General features: G+C 34.8%; 1 protein-coding gene across 1 annotated transcript in view; it reads left to right on the forward strand.

Moving 5' to 3' along the window:
* HCN1 (hyperpolarization activated cyclic nucleotide gated potassium channel 1) overlaps positions 1–25,536 on the forward strand; it is a 452,770-nt gene that overhangs the window by 230,816 nt on the left and 196,418 nt on the right. Inside the window, exon 3 of the mRNA XM_027520221.1 lies at positions 11,205–11,366. Coding sequence (XP_027376022.1) covers positions 11,205–11,366 — 162 coding nt within the window. The remainder of the gene's footprint in view (positions 1–11,204; positions 11,367–25,536) is intronic.

A 25,536-nucleotide genomic window follows, 5' to 3' on the forward strand; every position in this document is an offset into this window, starting at 1 on the left:
AAGATGCTTCATTTAAGGTCTAACCCATCTCTCACAATGTGCACCCCCCCACACACACACTAATTGGGGAAGTTTTCATTTATTTCCATAAAAAAATTGATCATCTTTTCACTCAAGAGATTAAACCTATAATTGGAGAAAGATACATTTTCACTATTCTAGGAGGAATGGAGTCAAGTCTTCAAATAAAGTGAAGGAAGTGCTTTTCAATCTAGAATTCTATACCCAGACAAGCTATTCTCAACAGAGTAAGAGAGAAAGATACTTACCCATGTGCTTACTGCCCTTACCACACTCCCCGCCCCCAAATAAAAGTATGTGCTCAGTTGCTCAGTCATGGCTGACTCTTTGTAACCCCATGGACTGTTGCCCACCAGGCTCCTCAGTCCATGGAATTTTTCCAGGCAAGAATGCTGGAGTGGGTTGCCATTTCCTTCTCCAAATAAAGGTATAAACTGAGATTAAGTATGAATACTGGAAGATGCATTAAAGGAAACAATAATTATGATATCACTTCAGCAGGTATAGAGAAAAATGAGTCCTTCTTAACACAGGTGGAAGGAGTCTGGGGGGTGGGGGGAACAAAACAGGTGTGTGTGAGTGTGTGGTGGAGGTGATCGATGAGCACCAGAGAATTCTGAGCTTAGCATTGTTTTCTGCATAGGGCCATTATTTGATAGGTGGTTTTGGGGGGTGATAAGAAAAATCAAATTTATACAAAAATAGCTTATTGGTTTTAAGGTTATGTCCACATATATTGGGCTTTCCTAGTGGCTCAGTGGTAAGGAATCAGCCTGCAGTGCAGGAAACAGGAGAGACATGGGATTTATCCCTGATCTGGGAAGAGCCCCTGGAGGAGGGCATGGCAACCCACTCCAGTAATCTTGCCTGGAATATTCCATGAACAGAGGAACCTGGTGGGCTACAATCTGTAGTATCGCAAAGAGACACGACTGAAGTGACTGAGCATGCCACATATATCAATTTATGTGATTCTTAGAATAAATCTGATACTTAAATATTTTCAGCACTTCATGTGGTCTACCAAATATCATGATGTACTATCCTGTGCATTGATTATAATGCATATTTAGTTCTGAAAGGTGTCCAACTAGTTAATAAGAAATCATGCTATTTTCCAATAGATCAAATCTTACTCAAATGTTTCTTGTAGTTGCTAACAACTTTGCCAACTCTTGTTTATTTTTAAAGTTTAGTTTCTGAGAATTGCCTGGTGGTCCAGTGGTTAGGACTCAGCACTTCCACTGCAGGGGTCACTAAATTCTATTTCTGGTCAGGGAACTAAGATCCCACAAGCCACGTAGCATGACCCAGAAATAATAATAGTGTTTTAGTTTCTTTTTAGGAAGTTGCAATAATACTATATCTTTCTTATTTATTGTGTGTGTGCTTAGTTGCTCAGTTGTGCACAACATTTTGCAACTCCCTGGACTCTAGCCTGCCAGGCTTCTCCATGGAGTTTCTCAAGCAAGAAATGTGGAGTGGGTTGCTATTTCCTTTTCCAGAGGATATTCCTGACCCAGGAGTCAAATCCACATCTCCTGCACCTCCTGCATTGGCAGGAGGATTCTTTACCATTGGGAAGAAGAGCCACAAGGGAAGCCCCTTACCACTTATTGCTGCTAAGTCGCTTCAGTTGTGTCCGACTCTGTGTGACCCCATAGACAGCAGCCCACTAGGCTCCCCCGTCCCTGGGATTCTCCAGGCAAGAACACTGGAGTGGGTTGCCATTTCCTTCTCCAATGCATGAAAGGGAAAAGTGAAAGTGAAGTCGTTCAGTTCAGTTCGACTCTTCGTGACCCCGTGGACTGCAGCCCACCAGGCTCCTCCATCCATGGGATTTTCCAGGCAAGAGTACTAGAGTGGGGTGCCGTTGCCTTCTCCATCTCACTTATTAGGTTTCATCAAATGGCACAAGGTGTGGTTTATTCACTAAGATTCATAGTTCTATTTTATTGGCTTCATGCCACAAATCATGTATTTAGTGATTTCTTTCCAAGGCATTTGCCAAGACAGTGAACCAGCACCACTTTCTTTTCCAGATCATCACTGACACAAATCCACTCAAATAAATTAGTAATTTGAACTTAGCTGGCTCATCTAATTAGCTAGATGACACCAATGCATGATGTAACGGATGGCTACTATTAAAAAATTATGAAGAAGCATTATTTTCATCTTAACAGTTTTTTTTTTTTTCCCAGACGCTAGCTTCCCTTTATCTTGCTTCCCTTGTTGACTTCTGGCAAATGGGGGTATGTGCTGGTTGCACATGAACTCTCTAGACTATGATTGATGAATAGAGGCTGCAGATGTTGAGAAGCACATTATGCAATTTATCTAAATATGATGGCTTCTACCTTGTCTTATTTTACCATATATTTGTTACCATTAGTTTTATTATACTTTATTTTATTTGTTTAATCAACAAAGTACTTATATAAAATAGTATTTTACCTCTGGCTTCTCTTTGATGTGACGTGTGTGTGTGTGTGTGTGTGTGTGTGTGTGATGTTGACTTTCTTGTGTGTTTCACTTCTTTAAAAATTGTACTTTTTAATTTGTAAAGTAAAAGTTTGTGGAATTTTGCATGTACTATGTATTTCAGAACTCTTTTACCCCATTTTTTTAGTGGAAAAGTCAAGGCAAATTTTTAGAAACTGATTAATGCAGAACTTCAGTCTTAGGAAGTTATGCATTTGCCCAATAGACAAGTTCTTTAAGTCCTTTACTTGGCAAAACTTTTGGCTAGTAAGTGTAATTTGATTTCATATTAACTTTGTTATTTAATAAAATAATTGCTCAAAGATTTGAAAACCATATATTATATACCAAGCAATTTAACATTCCATGCGTATGTACATGACAAATTTTAAAGATTTTTTATCACACTTTGAACACTACAATTTTCAATATTTTAAGCCAAAAAAGTTGTTTGAGATGCCAAACATTCATCATCACTTGTGAATATAACAAATTTCATGATTGTGAGGCCAAAAATATTGAAGTAGATTCTTTCTCACAAAATGTATAGAAGATGGAAGCTATAACAATATATAATATTATTTGGGAGTATACTTAAAATATGTTAGCAAGAGACCACTGAAATATATTATGCATTTTATACATGTCAGGTGGACAATTTAATAGAATTTATTTAATTGGGGGTTAGTACAAAAATTCTTTCTAGATGATAAATGAGTAGAATGGAAAAATATGTCACATTCTTACTTCGTAATTTTTAAGCAATTCAGTAGCTGTTTATTGACTATGTAATATTTATAGAATAACTACTTATGGGAAAACAGCTTACAGAGTATATAAAATGAGTTGAAACATCCCTTGCTTCATTTGCTTTTATTGTTCAGTTACCAGAGATTGTACACTGAAGTGGTCTTCTCTCTGTTTTAAGTGTGTTCATTATTTAGATGAATTTTAACACACAAATTACTGATTTGAAGCCTTCAAAATAAAGCATTTGTTCTTACTAATATTAGGTACATTTCTCTATTTCTTTGTATGGCATATTTTTACCCTTCAAAAAGCATAAATTCATGCAATGGATTTTGTATGCTGAGGAAATGAGCTACATGGTAATAAAAACTAGAATACTTCTATCTGTGCTCAAAATGCAGAGATAACTACATTTGTACTTATTGAAGCATGTAAGATATAATGGATTTGGTAAGACAGACAAAAAAGAGAGAGAGCAAACAAAAGATTGACGAGAAATTATAAAAATATATATGGGACTGTTACTAGCAGTATGTTAGTTTTTAAATGAAATAGTCCCTAAACCTCTCCCAAAAACACAATGTTAGGGAAATATCATTTAAATTAATTCACAGGAGCTATACAGAATTGATAGAATATTCCAATTAGTCTGACTTTTTTCACCTTCATTCTCTACACATAAAAAGACACATAGCCACTTAATAATTTTCTTGATTTTTGTTATACCTGTATACTAGACAATAAAAATAAATTAAGATTTTTATTAAAAATAACTATAAATATTTAATTTTATGGGGAAAAGTTCAGAAGAATATTAAACATATTTCATTAAATCAATATCTTAGTGCTAACTTCATGAAAATAAGTCCTGACTTAATGAAATAAGGGTGTATTAAGCAGAAGATAGTCTTCACACAACCATGATTAAAATAAGGTTTAAAGATCCATCATACAATATGTGTTTGTTTTTATTTTCTTCATTTCTGTATTTTAGTAGTTGCACAATTTGTATATATTGTCTACGTTTACAGTCATTTGAAATTTGTAAAAGGGGAATAATGATCTTAAATTGCTTAATTTTAATTAATTTCATTTTTTTCTGTAGTACTAATCCATTCAACTCTCTTCTTAATAGGGTCATTTTCAATATTCATTCGTAATTTTATTTTCCCAATGTGTAAGCTACTTCTTATTAAAGTAAATTATGCAAATGGGGATTATGCTTGCTCTTTCATTTCTCTAGGGCCCTGTCCAATAATTAGATGTTCTGTTACACTATGCAGTCCTCATATAAGTTAAAAAGAGGTACCATTTTTTCCTAAGGAGTTTTAAAATGTGAAGATTTGGGTATATTCAATTAACAAAATATAACCTATCATAAGCATTTTTGTTTCTGACCTATTTCCATTTGTGAGATTATATTGAGTTTAAATTCCAAGGAAAATGACTGATCTTAGAAGAAATGCTTCATCTCAGTTGGGTACTCATTAACACTGACCCAATTATGCAAATTCATTGTTAGAGGAGTAACCTCTGTGGGAGAAAAAACAAATTTTGCTGAGCAAAACTCTGTACCACTAGACATTGTGCTTCCATTTTCAAGGTTTGTACTTTCATAGTTTACACTGTAGCTGTTTCTTATCATTGTTTCCTACCAAAAATCTTCAAAGAATTCATATTATTATATTACTTTTCCCATGTTTTCTTCATAATTCATAATGTCTGCTTTTTCTCAGGCTAGCAAGGCTAACAAAGAACAATTTATGCATGAAGAAATACTTTTTCTAAATTTTGGGGTATAAGGAATTAAAATCCTGTGTAAAAATATGTACGATAGGAAATGGCTGATATATTTTACAGTATCAAAGAAATGAAACAAATTCCTACAATCTAGTCAAGCTAGACTTCGATAGTGATAGTCAAGTTTATCTTAGTCAAGATAAAACATAGTTAGAAAACATGACAATTTTTTTACAACAGCAATGGCTAAAATTTATTTCTTTTTCATTATATATAAGGAGAAACATATATATATTAATTAATATATATATGTTTGTTAAAGAACTACATGGATATGCTCAAAATAAGACGTGCAGAGTCAGCTGTGTATTTTTAGTGACAATGACTGATGACTAACACAGTCTATTCCATAACTATACTTCTGTAAGTATGTAGTTGTTCTGACTATATAAGTACTATTTAGTTCACTGTGCAGTCATGTGGTAAGAGATAACCTTCTCTATAGCTGCAATGATAGGATATCTGTACAACTTCAAAAAGAATGCTCAAATAGATGCACATACTTTTTTAAAGTTTCAATTCCACATGTAGGGAAATGGAGTTAGCTTTAAATATCTCTAAGTTCCCCTAATATGTGGGGAGGAGAGAGAGGGAAGAAGCACAGTGTAGCTATGACAAATATGTCCTTCAGGAAATCAGATTTTGCACCAGGTGGTAATTTGCATGTGTAACTATGGAAAGAAAACCAGTTTACCCAGTACAGCAGGTCAGATCTCTTTCTGTCTCAAAGTTTCAGTGAAGAGACTTTTTTGAGAAGATGAACCAAGAAGGCTATAAAGGAAAAAAAAAAAAAGTAGGAAAGTACCTGGGAAGTGAAGATACATTTTCAATTTAAAACATTTTACCTGTGATGGATTCATTTTGATATTTGGCAAAACTAATACAATTATGTAAAGTTTAAAAATAAAATAAAATTAAAAAAAAAACATTTTTGAGGAGATGAGAAATTTTATTATTTCTAAATATGTGGAGTATAATCAATGTAGAAGTTAGCAATTCTGAAGAAAGCATAATCTAGTAGTTATAGTAATTTGACATTCCTGAGACATCCAAGAGGATTTGCAGTTGGCTGTTATTACAGATGTCTTTGCTTTTAAATTTTAATTTTGACATTAATTCGTTTTTTTCAGTGTTTAACAAAAATGTCCACTCATAGATTAAGAGCTCTGAACTAATTATTTAGGCTCCTGAAGAAGAAAAGAAGATCAGAGTAATATCAAAAGACACATCTTTTGATACTAGGAAAAAGTCAGTAAGAAAAGCTGTTGATATATGTCTGTTGGAAAGCATGAGGGATCAGAGGTGAGGGACCTGAGGCATAAGAATGTGTCTCCTTTGGAAAGGTAACATTTAAACTGAAATTCAGCAGCATGGTCACGGTCTTTGGAAACCTGAGAAACGAGGGGAAAATATAAGATATTTTGGTGGTAAGAGGGAAAAACATAGGTACTAAGAATAAAGAAGTACATAACCATAGCTGAAGTCTTCAGATAGGGTTACAATCCTCTAAAAAATATTAAACAGAATCTACAGTTTCCTACCCAGTAATTTTCACTGGCTTAGGTATAGAAAGTGGCTGTTTTGATTATTCAGAAATTGACATTTTGCAGAAAAAAGACAGTGGAAAAACACAGCCTTTAATAAATGGAGATGTGTGGAGAGTAGAGGTTGAGAGGTTGTTAAGATGCTAGAAATGAGAAGGTACAGGTGGAATAGCCAAATAGAGTGGGCACTGAAGAGAAGGAATTTTTTTTTTTTTTGCTATGCCTAGAAAAATAACTATCTGAAAGTGGCAAAGGAGACCTGAGAAAAAGAGGGCATCGTCATCAAAATCTAAGGCTTATGAAAGAACTGAATCAACTCTATTTGAGAAAGTTACCAGAGAAGCTGAGTCTTTAAGGAGATGATGAGGTGCAGTCATACATCTCAGGAAAAGTAGAGGAGAGGAAGAATTCTATAATGAGGCTGAGGGTATGAGAGAATTCATGGATAGTGTAGGAGTTTGGAAGTAACAGTGGAAAGAAGAAAGCACCACCCCCCCCCCCCAAAAAAAAAACACTCAAGAGCATGAGAATCTGATAATAGGTAAGGGAAAATGAGGAGGAGGTAACTGCATTTTGACTATGGACACAGACTGATAAGGATGAGAGGCCAATTGGTTGACTTTTCTGAAGGTTATGGGCTGGCCATTCAAATAAGATCCTGGTTAGAGTAGGAACTGATAAAATTACTCCAATGACTATAGTCATTGTCAGTGTTCAAAAAGACCTCTGTGAAGCCTACTCTTCTCTCATATACCAGATGAAACCTTCTGCACTTTGCCTAAAGCATGGTAGGCTAACCTGGATAACTTTCAAGTTAAGAATTACAAAAGGTGCAAAAGGACTCTTAAAATTCTTATTTTACTATTGATTAGGACTACCACATATTGAATTCTGGATATATGTTAGGTGTGAAATGAACTGAGTAGCTAATTATTTGTGTTCTTATATTCTTTGTCAACATGACATGGAGATTCTCCCATCTTAAAAGATGTGACAGGTTATGCAAGTACAAATATATAAAGATAAACCAAAGAACCTGACCTTATTTTAATACCTTAAAAATAAGAATGTTCTGTGTCAAGAGAGCCTCTTCTGGCCCATTTGATTTTCTTAACGTTACAATAATAAGAATTCTGAAAGCATATTTGAAACCTTCAATTGATAACTGAGATCACAGAAGCAACCTAACCTCTAAATGATTCCCATCTGTGAAACCACAAAGAAGAGATCAATATATCCCATGAGAAGTCTTGAATTACTCTTGATGATTTTTTGGTTAAGTAAACCATAGTAAAGTAAATCAAATACTTAAGGATAGGTTAAGACTCACTGATTTCATAGCTGATTATTAGATTGAGAGGACCCTGAATTCAACTTATCAAGTATGAATGTGGAAGCTCTGTGGAATTACTCTGCTAATTTATGGATATATGCATAGAGCACAGTCTACGATTTGACCTTTTTAAGAGCAGAGTGGATTATGCATTGCTCCTGGGGAAAATAGTACAAAAAATTATACTTCTGGTGGACAATTATGCAAATATTAGGGCAGGATTTGGTATTCTGAATCAACTTATCTTAATCAAATATTCTTCCAGCTATTCTCTCTAGAGTTATTAGACTCCAACTGGACAGAATTCTAGAATGATAATATTATAAAAAAGAATTCAGTGAGTATTTGTAACCAGCTCATTCCTCACCTTGAAGTCATATGAACAACATAATGTTCTGATCTGGGCAAATGTAAAGCACAGTAGTCTTCCACTGACTTATTTTGTAGTTTAGTTTGGTGAAAATAAAATTAAAGCACTACCTTTAAAATGTATTTTGATTATTTTTTATTCTGCTGACTCATAAGTACCACTTTAAACATATTGCTAGTGGGTCAGAATGGTCTGTCTTTCTGTTACCCACAACTCTGGAAATCAAATCAGTTTCAAATTCAGATTACTTGGATGGTAGCAAATAATGATTATTTTTTTTTAATTCCTATCTTAAAAGACAAAAACAAAAACTTTACACTCTCAAAGTCACAGAAGGTTACTTTTGCTGTTATTATTAACTCTCTGCAAAATTCTCATTCATTCATTTAACAATTCACTGAGTAGCATCTATAGTGTTGTTTTTGTGTTTTCTGGCTTTCATGCAGTGGCACTAAGAATAAATTTAGATAGGAATTTATCACTTTAGAATGTCTACCTCATAGATGGAAAAAAACTGAAAATATTAATCATTGATGTTAGCCACTTGTTCAAGAAGTTGAGTCAAGTTTTCACTGAGACTTACCCTACAAGCTGTGCTGTGCTTAGTCACTCAGTTGTGTCTGACTCTTTGTGACCCCATGGACTGTAGCCCGCCAGACTCCTCTGTCCATGGGGATTCTCCAGGAAAGAACACTGGAGTGGGTTGCCATGCCCTTCTCCAAGGTATTCCCAAACCAAGGATCGAACCCAGGTCTCTCGCATTGCAGGCAGATTTGTTACCACCTGAGTCACCAGGGAAGACCCTTAGACAATAAGAAGTTTGGCTTTGTTTAAAGTAGACCGGGTGCTTCCTTCTCTGGTTAGCGTGACTGTCTGCAGACATATGTGCTCCATAAGGAAGCAGTCTTCTCATTACAAATCTTCTGTGAGCAAGGTTTTAACAGGGCCATTAATAATCTACCATGATTCAGCTATCCCACTTCTGGGTATTTATCCAAAGAATATGAAAACCACTAATCTTAAAAGATATATGCATCCTATATTCAAGCAATATTATTTATAATAACCAAGATGTGGAAACAACCTAAGTGGCCATCCATGGATGAATGGATAAAATAGATGTGGTATACAAATACAGTGGGATACTGCTCAACTATCAAAAAGTTGAATTCTTACCATTTGCAACAACATGGATGGACCTTCAGGATATTATGTCAAGTGAAATAAGTCAGATGAAGCAAGATTAATACCATATTATTTCATTCCTATGTGGAACATAAAAATAAATAAATAAACAAAAAATAACAAAACAAATGAACAAACAAAGCAGACACATAGATACAGAGAAGAATAGGGGTAACCAGAAAGGAAATAGCAGGGGATAGGCAAAATGGGTGGAGAAGGCAATGGCAACCCCTCCAGTACTCTTGCCTGGAAAATCCCATGGACGGAGGGGCCTAGTGGGCTGCAGTCCATGAGGTCGCTGAGTCGGACACGACTGAGTGACTTCACTTTCACCTTTCACTTTTATGCATTGGAGAAGGAAATGGCAACCCACTCCAGTGTTCTTGCCTGGAGAATCCCAGGGACGGGGGAGCCTGGTGGGCTGCTGTCTATGGGGTCACACAGAGTCGGACACGACTGAAGCGACTTAGCAGCAGCAGCAGGCAAAAAGGGTAAAGGTGATAAACTTTATGGTGATGGATGGAAACCAAATTTGGGGGATAGACATGCTGTAATCTATACAGAAGTAGACATAAAATGTCATATATATGAAACATATGTTACTAACCAGTGTTATCTCAATAAAAAATAAATATTAAATAAATAAATAACTATCTCAGCAACTGTTCACATGTGAAGTTTATACCTGCTGAGGTGTATTAATTATAAGAGCTCAGTTCAGTTCAGTTCAGTTCAGTTCAGTCTCTCAGCCAATTTCGACTCATTGCAACCCCATGAATCGTAGCACACCAGGCCTCTCTGTCCGTTACCAACTCCTGGAGTTCACTCAAACTCATGTCCATCGAGTTGATGATGCCATCCAGCCATCTCATCCTCTGTAGTCCCCTTCTCCTCCTGCCCCCAATCCCTCCCAGCATTAGGATCTTTTCCAATGAGTTAACTCTTCGCATGAGGTAGCCAAAGTATTGGAGTTTCAGTTTCAGCATCAGTCCTTCCAATGAACACCCAGGACTGATCTCCTTTAGGATGGTCTGGTTGGACCTCCTTGCAGTCCAAGGGATGCTCAAGAATCTTCTCCAACACCACAGTTCAAAAGCATCAATTCTTTGGCAGTCAGCTTTCTCCACAGTCCAACTCTCACATCCATACATGACCACTGGAAAAACCATAGCCTTGACTAAACGGACCTTTGTTGTCAAAGTAATATCTCTGCTTTTTAATATGCTGTCTAGGTTAGTCATAACCTTCCTTCCAAGGAGTAAGTGTCTTTTAATTTCATGGCTGCAATCACCATCTGCGGTGATTTTGGAGCCCAACAGACAATCAAATTGGGCCCAGCCAACTACACACAGTCCTGTATACATCAAAAGTAATACTGCATACATTATGGTGGTTTTTTTAATCAGGTAGATAAATCAGGATGGAGCTACATGGATTTGACTATTTTTAATTAGCCTCTTTTATTAACTGGTGTCAAAATAGCCAAATTTCTGTGTTTCTTCCCATGTTAGGTTTTGAGATAGCTCCAAAATGTGAGATCACTTTAGAACACACAATGTTAAATGTCAAAAAGGGAGACAGTTTATGAAATTAATTCTGTGAGCACTATATAATAGAGTTAGTATATAAATCTAGCACAGATAGTCTACTGAAATTGGTAGTATTCTTAACTTTAAAAAAAATTGATTATAAGAATTGATTTTATTTTGGTCAACAGATTTTCCACATGACATATGATCTTGCCAGTGCTGTGGTGAGAATTTTTAACCTCATTGGCATGATGCTGCTCCTGTGCCACTGGGATGGCTGTCTTCAGTTCCTGGTACCACTGCTGCAGGACTTCCCACCAGATTGCTGGGTGTCTCTAAATGAGATGGTTGTAAGTAATTCATATTACTTTATACTGTGTTTTCTACATTTTGCCAAAAAAGTTCTAAATATTTATGTTAGAGCGATCTAATTATCCTCCTTAACTGGTAAGATAAAATTTTGCTTCTGTGGATATAAAATCAGATGTTATGTTCCTGTTTCTACAGCTAAATTTTATTTCCAGGAAATGTTCCATGGGGTGGGGGTGGGGGTAGTGGTGTATATGTTATAGCACCTATTTTTAGATCTTACTCTGTGTATACTGAGACATTTTATTTCAAAGGTACACATCCAAACACACACACACACACCCCTAAATCCTAGTCCTATGTTCTTTTAAAAATGCCTATTACTTAGAATAACTTCTTCTCCCTTTCAACATGATTTTAATGTTTACTGTGCTCAAGACATGTAATTTTAAGTGTGGTTAAACATGAAGACATGTTACATGAGTATGAAAGCAAATGAGATATGTATGACATGCAATGCTATTTCAGATAGTACTTCCATCTAGTGAAAATATCATGAAAAGATATCCCTTTAAACTTTACCATAGAAAGATGTAAATATAAAATAAAAATCTGTGAAATAGAAGTTTGATTTCCAAAGTTAAGTGTACTTAACTTTATTTTAATTTTAAGAGCATACATTTTGATATAAATACATAATTCTGCACTCACAAAGAACTGAAACAATGGTGAATATTTTTATGATATATATTCACAAAGATTTGTTTTCTCCTTAAGTTCTTATATTTTCTTTTTATATTATATTACATTTAATAAAGTATTAGTTAACTGTGCATTAGAATTGCCTTCTCTTGTGTTTCACATTTTATAAGAGGCAAATTTTATGAGACTTTCACAAAATTTTAACTTTGGCATAAGTCAAATACCCTCCTCTTTCCCAGACTGTTCTGTTATTAACCATAGTTTATTATTGTGGAAATGACACTGACATCTTAATATACATTTTTATCTCCTAAAAACTGAAGCTCAGGCTTTGTGTTTGAAGGCTAGAGGGGTTTATAACACGTGTTAAGAAGAATGTCTTTTCTTCTATCTTTTGTGTCTTATTCCTATGTGTTTTCCTCCCTACTTTCTTCCCTCCCTTCCTTGCTCCATTCTTTATTCTTTTCACTCTTTTCTTTGAGACTTAGTGTCCACCTGGATCTCTCCTTCATTTTATTTATATTTGCTTAAAGGTCTCTGCCTTACAGAAGCCTTCCTTCCCTCACCACCCTAATATATTACTCAATTGGTTTATATTTTATCTTTAAAGAATTTAACAGCAGACACACAAACACACATGGGCCAGCACAAACACACATACATCTGTCACTTATTATTTGTCTGTTTCCCCCACTGTAACGTAAATGCTAATGCCATTAGGTCAACGAATTTGTCTGGATTTTGTTCTATACTTTATTTCCTGTGCCTTGAACAGTGCCAGACACAATAATTTGTTATAACCTAATTACTTATCATCAAAAATTTGAGAAATGTTCTAGATGTTAACTTCTGATAGAATCTAAAAAATAAATCAAGGAGTTTGATCAACTCACTTTTTAAATCTGTGTTTTCTCATTGATTATTGATGTCACTTTTCTTATCACTGAAGAAGCAAAACATAAAGACAATACAAAGAGAGCAGGGGGTGAGGAGAAAAACAGAAGCTCATATACACTCACTACTGACTGAACGAATGGTTATAAAAGGCACTAAATAACACTGCTGCCAAAATATGATTCACCACTGATGCCAACTAATATTTAAGTTTGCAAATAATTTTCATTTTAAATTCTCTCTAGGTATCTTCCAAAAATAGAAATTGTCATTATTAAAAGAGTAAAGGGATTATTTTTAGGTATCCATAAATGGAATATAATTGTATAATTATAATGTTAGGAAATATACTACTTAATATGTGTAGTGGTAAGCACATTTAATGAAGAAAAATTGTAATGTCTTACTTGTTTTTCTTTAAATACCACTGGATGTACTCATTTGGGTCTGTGTGTGTATTTAATCTATCAAAGTCAAATTTGTTACATTATGATGTTGAACAAAATACTTTTCCTGGGACATCCCTGGTGGCTCATTGGCTAAGACACTGAGCTTTTACTGTCAGAGGCCTGGGTTCTATCCCTTGTCATGGAACTAGATCCCACATGTTGCAACTCAACCTGATGCAGCCAAATAAATAAATTATTAAAATTTTAAAAATTCTCTCCTTCATTTGCAATATGCCTCTTCTAATTTTTTTTTCTTTTTGGCTACAGTTTTGCTACAAAATTGGCTCCTGTTTTCTTTCATATTTATTTATTGTATTTTCCACGTTTAACTCTAATGTAGAACATAGAAAATAATTGTCTTATGTTCAACTTTAAAGACCAGAAATTTTTTCTATATTGTGAATATAAATGATATAAAGAGATAACAACCATAAAAGATAATTCTTAGTCAATAGGGAATCTCAACAGTGTCATTTGACCTTGGAAATATGAAAGATGATGCTATGAATATGCCAACAAATTTGGAAAACTCAACAGTGGCCTCAGGACTGGGAAAGGTCAGTTTTCATTCCAGTTCCAAAGAAGGGCAAAGTCAAAGAATGTTCAAACTACTGCACAATTGCACTCATGCTAGCAAAGTAATGTGTGAAATTCTCCAAGTTAGGCTTCAACAGTATGTGAACCAAGATCTTCCAGGTGTTCAAGCTGGATTTAGAAAAGGCAGAGGAACCACAGATCAAATTGCCATTATCCATTGGATCATCGGAAAAGCAAGAGAATTCCAGAAAAATACCTACTTCTGCATCCTTGACTACTCCAAAGCCTTTAACTCTGTGGATCACAACAAACTGTGGAAAATTCTTACAGAGATGGAAATACCAGACCACCTGACCTGCCTCCTAAGAAATCTGTATGCAGGTCAAGAAGCAACAGTTAGAACTGGACATGGAACAACAGACTGGTTCCAAATTGGGAAAAGAGTACGTCAAGGCTATATATTGTCACCCTGTATATTTAACTTGTATGCAGAGTACATTATGCGAATGCTGTGCTGGAGGAAGCACAAGCTGGAATAAAAATTGCTGGAAGAAATACCAATAATCTCACATATGCAGTTGACACCACACTTATGGCAGAAAGAGAACTAAAGAGCCTCTCGATGAAGGTGAAATAGGAGAGTGAAAAAGCTGGCTTAAAATTCAACATGTAAAAAGCTAAGACCATGGCATCCGGTCCCATTGCTTAATGGCAAATAGATGGGAAAACAATGGAAACATTGATATATTTATTTTCTTGGGCTCCAGAATCACTGCCGATGGTGACTGCAGCCATAAAATGAAAAGACATTTGCTCCTTGGAAGAAAATCTATGAGAAACCTAAACAGCATATTAAAAATCAGAGACATTACTTTGCTGACAAAGGTCCATATAATCAAAGCTATGGTTTTTCTAGTAGTCGTGTATGCATGTGAGAGCTGGAGCATAAAGAAGACTGAGTGCTGAAGAATTGATGCTTTTGAACTGTGGTGTTAGAGAAGACTCTTGAGAGTCCCTTGGACTGCAAGGAGATCTAACCAGTCAAATCTAAAGGAAATCAACCTTGAATATGCATTGGAAGGACTAATACTGAAGCTGAAGATCCAATTCTTTGAACACCTGATGCAAAGAGCTGACTCATTAGAAAAGCCCCTGATGCTGAGAAAGATTGAGGCAGGAGGAGAAGGGGACAACAGAGAACAAGATGTTTTGATGGCATCACTGACTTAATGGAGATGAGTTGGAACAAGCTCTGGGAGATAGTTAAGGACAGGGAAGCCTGTTGTGCTGCAGTCTGTGGGGTCGCAAAAGAGTTGGACATGACTGAGAGGCTGAACAACAACAATGTTAAAGCTCTCAAAAAATTTTCATCCATCTCAGCAAAACAAAGTATATTTATGTACAAAGAAAGTTATAAAGAAATGAAAAGCCATTATAAGAAAAAAGCACCCTATGTTTACATTATCATGCTTATAGTATACAAGCCCTAGCACTTTGAGAAATGCTATTTTATTTATTTCTTGCAGCGTAAGAATGAGGTAAACACTGTTCTCCATTTTGCAGTTCAGAAAACTGAAATCTTTAGCGATTAAATCAATTAATCATTCTCACACCTTTAGTAGATTATAAAATCAAGGTTAGACTGCATATCTATTTGACTCTGTAGTTTCTGTTTTAAACCACATTTTAATACCTGATGTTATATAGATTATAGAAAATAGGAAAGAGAAGTTCCAAGAAAAAGAGACCTATAGTCACAGCACACCAATTAAAGTAAAAAGTCATTTATAAATCAGTATTTGAACTCATGACAATAAAAAGTGGCAAGACTGATAAGAGACATAGCTGTAGAAAAACAGAAGTCAAATTGGGAAGGCCAAAACTGAGAAGCCAGATTAGGAGGATGCAGGACAAGACTGGTACTAGTCATTTTGGGGTATGGGGTTAACAGCTGTGCTTTAACATTTGACATTGGTACTAAACAATTTAACATGATGATTATGTAGAATGTTGAGTGAATTCCTTATATCTTCTTTCTTTTTCATGTCATGTTCTTAAATGAATTATATTTTTAAATACTATTTTGAATCCTCTTTAACCACTTTTGCATTTATATCTATGTTCTTATTTATATATATAATATATATGTATTAAGTCTTCCTTAAAAACATAAGCATGTATTAATATATCTGTACCCTTTTCTCTATATATTTAAATCCTCCTTAATAATGTTTGCAGGCTTCCCAAGTGACTCAGTGGTAAGAATCTGCCTGCCAAACAGGAGATGCAGGTTGGAACCCTGGGTCTGGAATATCTCCTGGAGAAGGAAATGGCAACCCACTCCAGTGTTTTTGCCTGGTAATTCCCATGGACAGAAGAGCCTGGAGGTTGCAGTCCATGGGGTCACAAAAGAGTGGGATAAGACTTAGTGAATCAACAACAACAAATGATGTTTGCATTTTAATTTATATCCTTATTCATACATCTCTAGCTACTTATCCATATATGTGCTGTGATGAGAAATTCAGAGGCATTGCCATAACTATACGACATCCCTAACTGGTAATTTGTTTAGTACATTTAGTGTTACATTAGTCTCTTTTACCCAGTTCCTTTCCAGTTCTTATAAATTCCACTAAAATTATTCCTTAAATGCTATTTTTAAAAAAGCCAACTGCTAAGCATCCTGGGCTACTTGAACTGATGAGGTAAGAGATACTGACTTACAAAAACCAACCTGAACAGGGATTAATCTTGCTGTTCATTTGTAATATTTGCTTTTGTTTCTTTCAAGAAATGTCTCATTTCTTGAAATTCATTCAAGAAATTATTTTTGCTTGAATCAAACAAAAATGTTTAATTTTTGTCTGGATGAAGATCTTCGATTTGCCAGGTCTTAATGTTTGATAAAATTAATTTTGAAAATCTTGTCATTCCCATGATACTTTGTGACTATGTGTTAGGTATATCAGTTATACTAATATTGTAACAGTTGATTTTTAAAGGGATCAGGGGCAATGGGTTTGGGGGTTAAAATATGAAATATTATAAAATATTTATTTGAGAATCTAACTAAAAAAAAATATGTATGATATATTTGAACTTGCATATTAATCATGACATAATTTAGGGAATGATTTTACAGAATAAATAAGAATTTGCAACTAAGAAATACGTTCCTAGAGCAATGTTTCTCTAATTAAAAGTCTGAAGATTTAATTTCAGAGAGTATACAGGTTTTCTCCTAGAAATCTTGTAAATAAATATATGGACACATGTTGGCAACAGTTTGAAATGTTTCAGTATAAACATATTATGAGTTTAGTATTGCCTGTCCAAAATCAACCTCTAGATTTACTTTTGTAGTTGAAGTGAATTGTGTCATGAGTTGCTATATATAATAATTATAGCATATAGGTTTAATAAATAAGTGATCCATTTATAGTGGGTGAAGGCTAAATGACATACAAATTTATCACCATAGACAAATGGAGAACTAGGTTTGAAAACTAAGTCACTAATCACAACACACATAATTTATGTGTTAAACTACATACTCTAGAAAAACTAGTGCTATAATTGTTTTTTAGTTGCTAAGTCCTCTCTGTGTAGCCTTTCCCTTCTCCAGGGGATTTTCCCAACTCTGGGATCAAACACAGGTCTCCTCATTGTGGGCAGATTCTTTACCAGCTGAACCACACAGGAAGCCCAAGAATACTGGAGTGGGTAGCCTATCCCCTCTCCAGCGGATCTTCCCAACCCAGGAATAGAACCAGGGTTTCCTGCATTTCAGGCGGATTCTTTACCAACTGAGCTATCAGGGAAGCCCTTTAAACTACATACTCTAGAAAAACTAGTGCTATAATTGTTGCTGTTTAATTACTAAGTCCTGTCTGACTCTTTTGTGACCCAATAGACTATAGGCCACCAGGCTCCTCTCTCCATGGAATTTCCCTGGCAAGAATACTGGAGTGGGCTGCCATTATCTTCTCCAGGGAAACTTCCCCACCCAGGGATTGAACTCACATCTCCTGCATCACAGATGCATTTTCTTCCACCAAGCCACCAGGGAAGCCCTGTGATATATAATAATCAGCACTATATTTACCTTGTATACAACTATTTGGTTTCAGAAAAATAAAAATTATCCATCACAATAAATTTAAATTGAAATGTGCTTATTAACTTATTTTTTAACATTTTATTTATAAATGTACATCTGTTTCAACTTTATAAGAACTTTAAGGACAAGAAACTTGTATCTAGTTTTTATACTTGTATTTGAGTAATAATCATAATCAAAATTATTTAAACCAACTCAAAGATCATTCCTTATAATATTTTGTTTTGTTATTTGAGGGGGTCTGTGTATTATTTCATTTTGAGAGATGCTGTTCTAAAGGGCAAGCAATATGCTTTCTAAGTATCTGTGTACTCCACATGTCCTATACCCATCCTGTGCATATTGCTAAATAAATATTAATTGTTTATAACCAAACAGGAAATTAACAACAGCATTTGCAAAGTGTGTGTAAAGGAGTCTATTGCGGATTTTGAATGTTATTCCTTGGAGTTTGTGTTATATAATAATTTGTACATCAAATTATTTCTTAAAAGATAAGTACTCACTTGACCAATTTGTGGGCAATATAATGTACTCAAAAGTCATACAATCCAAATCAATAACCTTTTAGTGCCTTTCACATCTATATAAATAATAATACCTTTAGAGAAAAATTAGGATGCATGAACAATATTAAGATTATAAGAAGGAAAAAAGAGATATAAAGTGTCTGGAAGAGTTTAATTAATAAAATTTATGTGGAGAAAATATGAGATTTGATTGAAAAATCGCAATTACTGAAAAACTTTGTTTTCATTTGAAATAATATATTAGGGACAGAGTACAAGAACCAAGAAGCCACACACTGTGCATATTTTCCAGCTCCCTTCCAATTGGGTGGAGCCCTTTGGGAGGGATGGTCCCTAGGCATTGAGTGACAGTATCATTGTTCTTCAGTTGTTCCAACTCTTTGCAACCCCATGGACTACAGCACGCCAGGCTTCCCTGTCCTTCACTGTCTACTGGAGTTTGCTCAAACTCGTGTCCATTGAGTTGATGATGACATTCAACCGTCTCATTCTCTATTGTCCCCTTCCCCTTCTACCTTCAATGTTTCACAGTATCAGGGCCTTTTGCAGTGAGTTGGCTCTTCATTTCAGGTTGCCAAAGTATTGAAGCTTCAGCTTCATCAGCAGCATCAGTCCCTCCATTGAATATTCAAGATTGATTTCCTTTGAGCCAGGAACCTTCAACAAAGTTTGGGGATTGAGGCTCTTCAATCACTTCTAGCTCAAAAATTGTAGTAGTCAATACAAATATGTGCTTAGGGGCTACAGTGGAAAGAAATGTTTATTAATTTTTAGAGAATAATTTGAAAAAAAGGAATACATATTATTCATATACAAGCCCCCATATATAAGTTAATATTGAAACTTAGCATGAGTATATTATTATCTCTTGATATTCTAGCAAATGTATAAAGATAAAATAGACTCACTTTTTGTTTTGCAAAGGCCATAAAAGTAATTAGACAGTGATTGATTGAAATAATATAACTAAGAAATGAAACTAAACATCTCAATTAAAAATATATTTATCCTCTCGAGGTCTAGCAGTGTATTTTGGATTTGAATTCTATAAATTATAAATTATATTATTAGGTTACTGATTTTCTTTTTCTAAAAGAAGATGTGTTGCCTTAACAGAGTTTTTTAAAGTCCTGTCAAAAGGTACCTAATTTGCTGACAAGTCACTATGTAGCTTTACTGATAAAAAAAATACATTCGTAGCTCTAATGAGTTATAATAACAAAGTAGGTCAGCAGACTGCTGAGTGCTCTGATTCTCCTTTGCCATCCTCATTCTGCCTATTAGGAAAGCCAGCCTGGTGATTCTTCCCTATGTTATGGAAAGACAGCCTCGTCACAGAAGTGAAGCAATTCACATGCTGTCTTCTTCCTTGTCAGATGTGTATTCTTTTATTGGAACCAACATATGGAAATAACTTATAATGTGATGTTTTGTTTTCAAATGCAATGTACATTTTAGAAAATTTTTAACGTGAATTATAGTCCCCTAATAGAAAATAATAAAGGATATTACTTAAATTATGTATTAGCTATGACTATAGTAAGATGTGACAGTTGCTCAGTCATGCCCGACTCTTTGCAACCCCATGGACTGTAGCCCACCAGGCTCCTCTGTCCATGGAATTCTCCAGGCAATACTAGAGTGAGTAGCCATTCCCTTCTCCAGGGCATCTTCCTGATCCAGGGATTGAACCTGGGTTTCCTGCATTGCAGGCAAATTCTTTACCTTCTGAGCCACCAGGGAAGTCAAGATGCTTCAGTGATAACAAATCCAATCTGTAAGTTCCAAAATTTTTTTCTTAGATAGACTAGATTTTAAATTTTGAATGACCAATGGCTAGGTGAAGCACCATTCATGAAATTAACTTATCTAACAAGTGGTACCTATTAAATTTGGAAAATATCTTACTGTTCATAATTTCTCCAAGATTAATTTTACTTTGTTCTCCATCTCTACTTATTATATTTGTATGAATACTTTGGAGACTTTCACAGATGAAATGTAATAGTACACATAACACATCATCTCATTTTTCTGAATAAAAGGAAAACACATTAATTCTTGTTTTGCAGATGAATAGTCTAACTGAGAGAATTGTTATTAGGTTTATATGAAGCCAGAAGCAGACAGAATGAGAGCTGATGTACAGGCACTGATGTATGACAGTATGGGAGCTGATCAAATTTTTCCCTTGAATTAATACTGAACCTACCATAACATCTTATTTATCTCACTTCATGGGCCCAAAAGAGCTTCATCCATTACTAATTGTCAATTCAGGTTTGTAGAAAACAACTATAAATCGATTGCCCCAGTGGAAGACCTTGGAATACATATGAAAAATATTTAAGAAACTCATTGCATTTTGTGTCTCTTGGTTTTTAAGGTTTATTGTTTTACTACTTTCATAAAGCTAAAAGAATCTGGCAAAGAAAGACATTTTAACTCCCCATTTATTCTGAATTCATCATTTAGCAAAGTTTTGCATGACATGAAGAAAGCCATGTGATGAGTGAAGGATATGAAAAAACAACAGTGGGAACATTTTCTGAATATTTGAACATTTTCATAGTCCCACTATATACTCCATTATTTCTGAGAAGTATTTTCTTATTTTTAAAGATGCAGTATATTCTGGAAATGAGTGGTTCCTATGAAAAATTGAATTTGGCTTGTGAATCTTTAGTTTATTCCAGTTATATATATTCTTACAGTATGCCAAAAAACATAGGCATTTTATCAAATAAGATATTAAGAATTTGTGCTAGAATCATTGGCTGGTCTTCTTTATGTTTTGAGACTATAGAGATGGCTGCAGTGTAATCAGCACTTAAATACTTTTCTAGTATTACCAGCCCGGAGCCTGAGAATCATAGCTCCAACAAAGTGAGAGTTAATTAACACCTGGCTCAGCTGTACAACCTGCTGACTCATACTCCATGCATAGAGTTGTGAGCACATTCATCTCTGGACTGTAGCCATTTATCCTAATTGAATAGGTTTGACAATGATGAAAAATCACATAGGAAAATTTGAGAATTCACTACCACATCTTTGTAATTTATAAAAAGATATATAACAACAAACCATCATATAGTCTATATAATCCAATAGCATTTTCCAGAGCGTAACATGAAGTCAACAGAATTTTTCTTTAAAATTCAAGAAATAAATAAATATTGATTATAATATCTATTTATTAGTGTTACTATTGTTATTATTGTTATTGTTATTATTACTACCCACCAAAGCAATTGATTTATATACACAGAACATTTTGTGCTAGCCTTTGTCCTTATGGTCAAGGTGATAATCTACGATCCTGACTCATGCAAGTTTGGAAAGACCTTCTAGTATAATAATAATAATTAATAATAATAATAATAATTTCAGTTGTTTAATATGAGGATGTAATTCAGTTTCACCATTTTAATTAGTCGTAAACTGTGTTTTTGTCCTTTAGATGATTTTTAAATTTATGTATTTCTTCTAAGGTCAGCTATTGATTCATATGTTAAAAAATATTTAGATAAAATTATGACATGATTGGGAAAAATACCATTTCAAGTGGTACCCACTACTAGCTCGCTACTACTCCCAAGCTAAAAGTAAAGCATTAATACTCCACTAAACGATTACATTCTATCTAGCACTGTTGTAATTATGCTCTCAATGGGGTTGTCGATTCTTAAGGAAGAAGAAAAAGCAAAAAGAAATTTGACAGAAATATGTAATCAGTAAATCAAGTTAAAGTTGATATTATTCTACAGCAATTATGAAAGTCATTCTTCTGAGAGTAACTTTCCATTTCACTCATGGAGGTTATATTTTGTCTCTGAGATTTTGTTATTATTTTACCAAGAGATCAGAAGTTTTTAAAAAATAGCTCTTTAGAAAAGTATGGAAAAGATTCCATGCATTAATTTTTATATAATGAACTATATAAACAAGAAAACCTTATAGATGATAGATCTGGATGCTATTTATATACAAAAACTTATGAGAATGACTTTCTAATGCCTTCTAATATATTTCTCGATAATTTAATTTGTATCATAATGCACTGTGTGAACAAATTATAGTGGTTTAGTATTCTCTAAGAATTAATTAATTAAAAAAGAAATAAGTAAAAGCCAAAGAGTTGATGCTTTTGAACTATGTTGTTGGAGAAGACTTGAGAGTCCTTTGGAGTGCAAGGAGATCAAAGCAGTCAATCCTAAAGGAAATCAGTCCTTAATTCATTGAAAAGACTGATGCTGAAGCTGAATCTCCAATACTTTGGCCACATGATATGAAGAACTGATTCATTGGAAAAGACTCTGATGCTGGGAAAGATTGAAAGCAAGAGAGAAGGGGGCGACAGAGGATGAGATGGTTGGATGGCAGCACTGATTCAATGGACATGAGTTTGAGCAAGCTCCAGGAGTTGGTAATGGACAGGGAGGCCTGGTGTGCTGTACTCCATGGGGTTGCAAAGAGTCGGACATGACTGAGCGACCGAACTGAAAAAAATTAAATAATCACAGAATTTGAAAGAGAAAGAAAGAGGAAGCTAAACCCATTATTTTGTTGTTTTCACTCAGCCATGTCGGACTCTTGTGACTGCATGGAGTGTAGCCCACTAGGCTCCTCTGTCCATGGAATTTTCAATGCAAGAATACCAAAGTTGGTTGCTATTTCGTTCTCCAGGGGATCGGGATCTTCTTGACCCAGGGATCAAACCCATGTCTCCTGCATGGATAGGTGGATTCTTTACCACTGAGCCACCAGGGCAGCCCAACCCATTATTTTACATAAGAATAAAACATACAAAATAGAAGTAGGAGATAAGAAACAAATGGCTAAAGCAGTAAAAGATAGATTACCTTTTCTCCTTTGGGCTTTCTGCTCACCACTGAGGCCATCTACCATTGTCACTAGATGTCTTTGAAGTCTGTTCTTAGTCAAAGGAAAGGAAATGTATGCCTTTAGCATCAGCAGCTATTGTTTAAGATAACTGTTTTCTTTTGCTGATATAGTCTTATTAAGATCTTTTATTTCTCATCTAGTAAGTAAGCAATATGTTTATGGGCATATTTCTACCCACTTCTTTCTAATAAACTACCATAAGAGTTAAAACTTCTATCCAGTATCTAACATTTAGTATATGCAACCAAGTATTATTATTATTTGGTTCTTTATGCATCTGTTAGTTTTGTGACATTCATTAACAACCATGCTCAGCAAATTGTCTATATTCAGTGATTAATAAAGAGCTGATTAATTGCAGTGTCCTAGCTTGCAGCTCTTCTTTACCTTTTAAAGATACTTTTACATGCAATAAGCAATGTTATGAATATATTATGACTAAAGAAGGAGACATTGAGAAGATCTGTCAAAGTTCATGCAGAAAGTTGGGACAGAATGAGATCTAAGGCAGCAGGATCCTGACTTACACTCGCCCCTGATTTCCATTAATGTATGAATGAAGACTGGCTGAAAACTTTGAAGAAATCATATGTCCAGATGATTCAGTAAAATAAATTCCTGTCCCAGGACCTCTCTATGGGAAGCAGTTTGAATAATATAAGTAAAACATATGGGCCTGGATTTCTAATATTCTAATGCATAAATATGGACATAATGGTGCAAATTCTAAAATATTATCAGATTTGGGCTAAGATTTGCAGTTGAAATATGTTTTTTTTTTAATATGAATTTCACCCAATTGGAATAGACCATGTGTCAGGTAAGTGCCCATCTACTGGAAATGTAGTGTGTTAGAGAAGATTGAAACAAAGAGGTACAGAGAAAACATTAATAAAATGTTATTGTTATCTTCCCGACCCAGGGATCGAACCCAGGTCTCCCGCATTGGGGGCAGGTGCTTTACCATCTGAACCATCAGGGAAGCCCAATACTAGAAGGTACTGAGCTAGTTAAATGGGGGTGGGTTTGTGGCAAATCACAGCACTGGGAAAGGATATCAGTTCTGGAGGTACACACTTACTCTCCATAAAGCAGAATAATGACAAATTCTTGGTTTACCCAATGGACAAAATTATTTTGCAAAGCATAATAGAAGTGATGAAAGTTTACTTTAAAATTGTTGGTTAAGGCGAAGTGATAAGAATCTGAAAGGAAGAACGCAAGTAATCTTGAACTATGAGAAACGGTATGATTGTAAAGTGGCTAAGCATGCTCAAGCTCTGGAAATAGATTGATTAGATTCATCTTCTGGTTCTCTCATACTTTCTAGCTGTGTGACCTTGGAAAAGAGATATAGCCTATTTGTACCTTGGTTTTCTCATCTATAATGTGGAAATTACAGGAAAAGGAAATGTGGGGATTATTGGGAAAGGAAATGGCAACCCACTCCAGTATTCTTGCCTGCAAAATTCCGTGAACATAGGAGACTGGAGAGCTACAGTCTATGGTGTCACAGAGTCGGATGCGCCTGAGCACACGCACAGCATGGGGATGGAGATTATATTTACTTCACAGACTTTGGAGTGAATGAAGGAACTTATATGTGCCAAATATTTAGGACAGCTCTTATTACGTTTCACAGCTCAGTACACATTATTAATAGTTGTAGTTGCATGTGAACTAGAGTTGATTTTCTTTCTATAAATTTATATCTAACCCTTCCATTAAAAAAAAAAGGATGATTTGAGAGATTGAAGTAGAAGCTGATATACCATATACCTAGAAATATTAAATAGCGTGGAAAGAAAAATGTTTGTGATACATAAGCCTGGGTAAAGAAAAAAAAAAAAAAAAGAATCTGAGAGTAAGACCTTGCTTTTGTTTTCCTATCACCTACAGAAATACTAAGGAAAGTGGTTTGAACCCACAATGATATCTGTAAATAAAATTTTAAATAAGAGAAACATTAATGACATTTATTAATACTTGGACCAAACCAAGGAAATAGATGCACTCTTCACCTGAGATTCATGGAATGGTAATATTAATAAATGACAAAATATGGAAT

This window comes from Bos indicus x Bos taurus, chromosome 20, assembly GCF_003369695.1.
Source record: "Bos indicus x Bos taurus breed Angus x Brahman F1 hybrid chromosome 20, Bos_hybrid_MaternalHap_v2.0, whole genome shotgun sequence".
Taxonomy (NCBI): domain Eukaryota; kingdom Metazoa; phylum Chordata; class Mammalia; order Artiodactyla; family Bovidae; genus Bos; species Bos indicus x Bos taurus.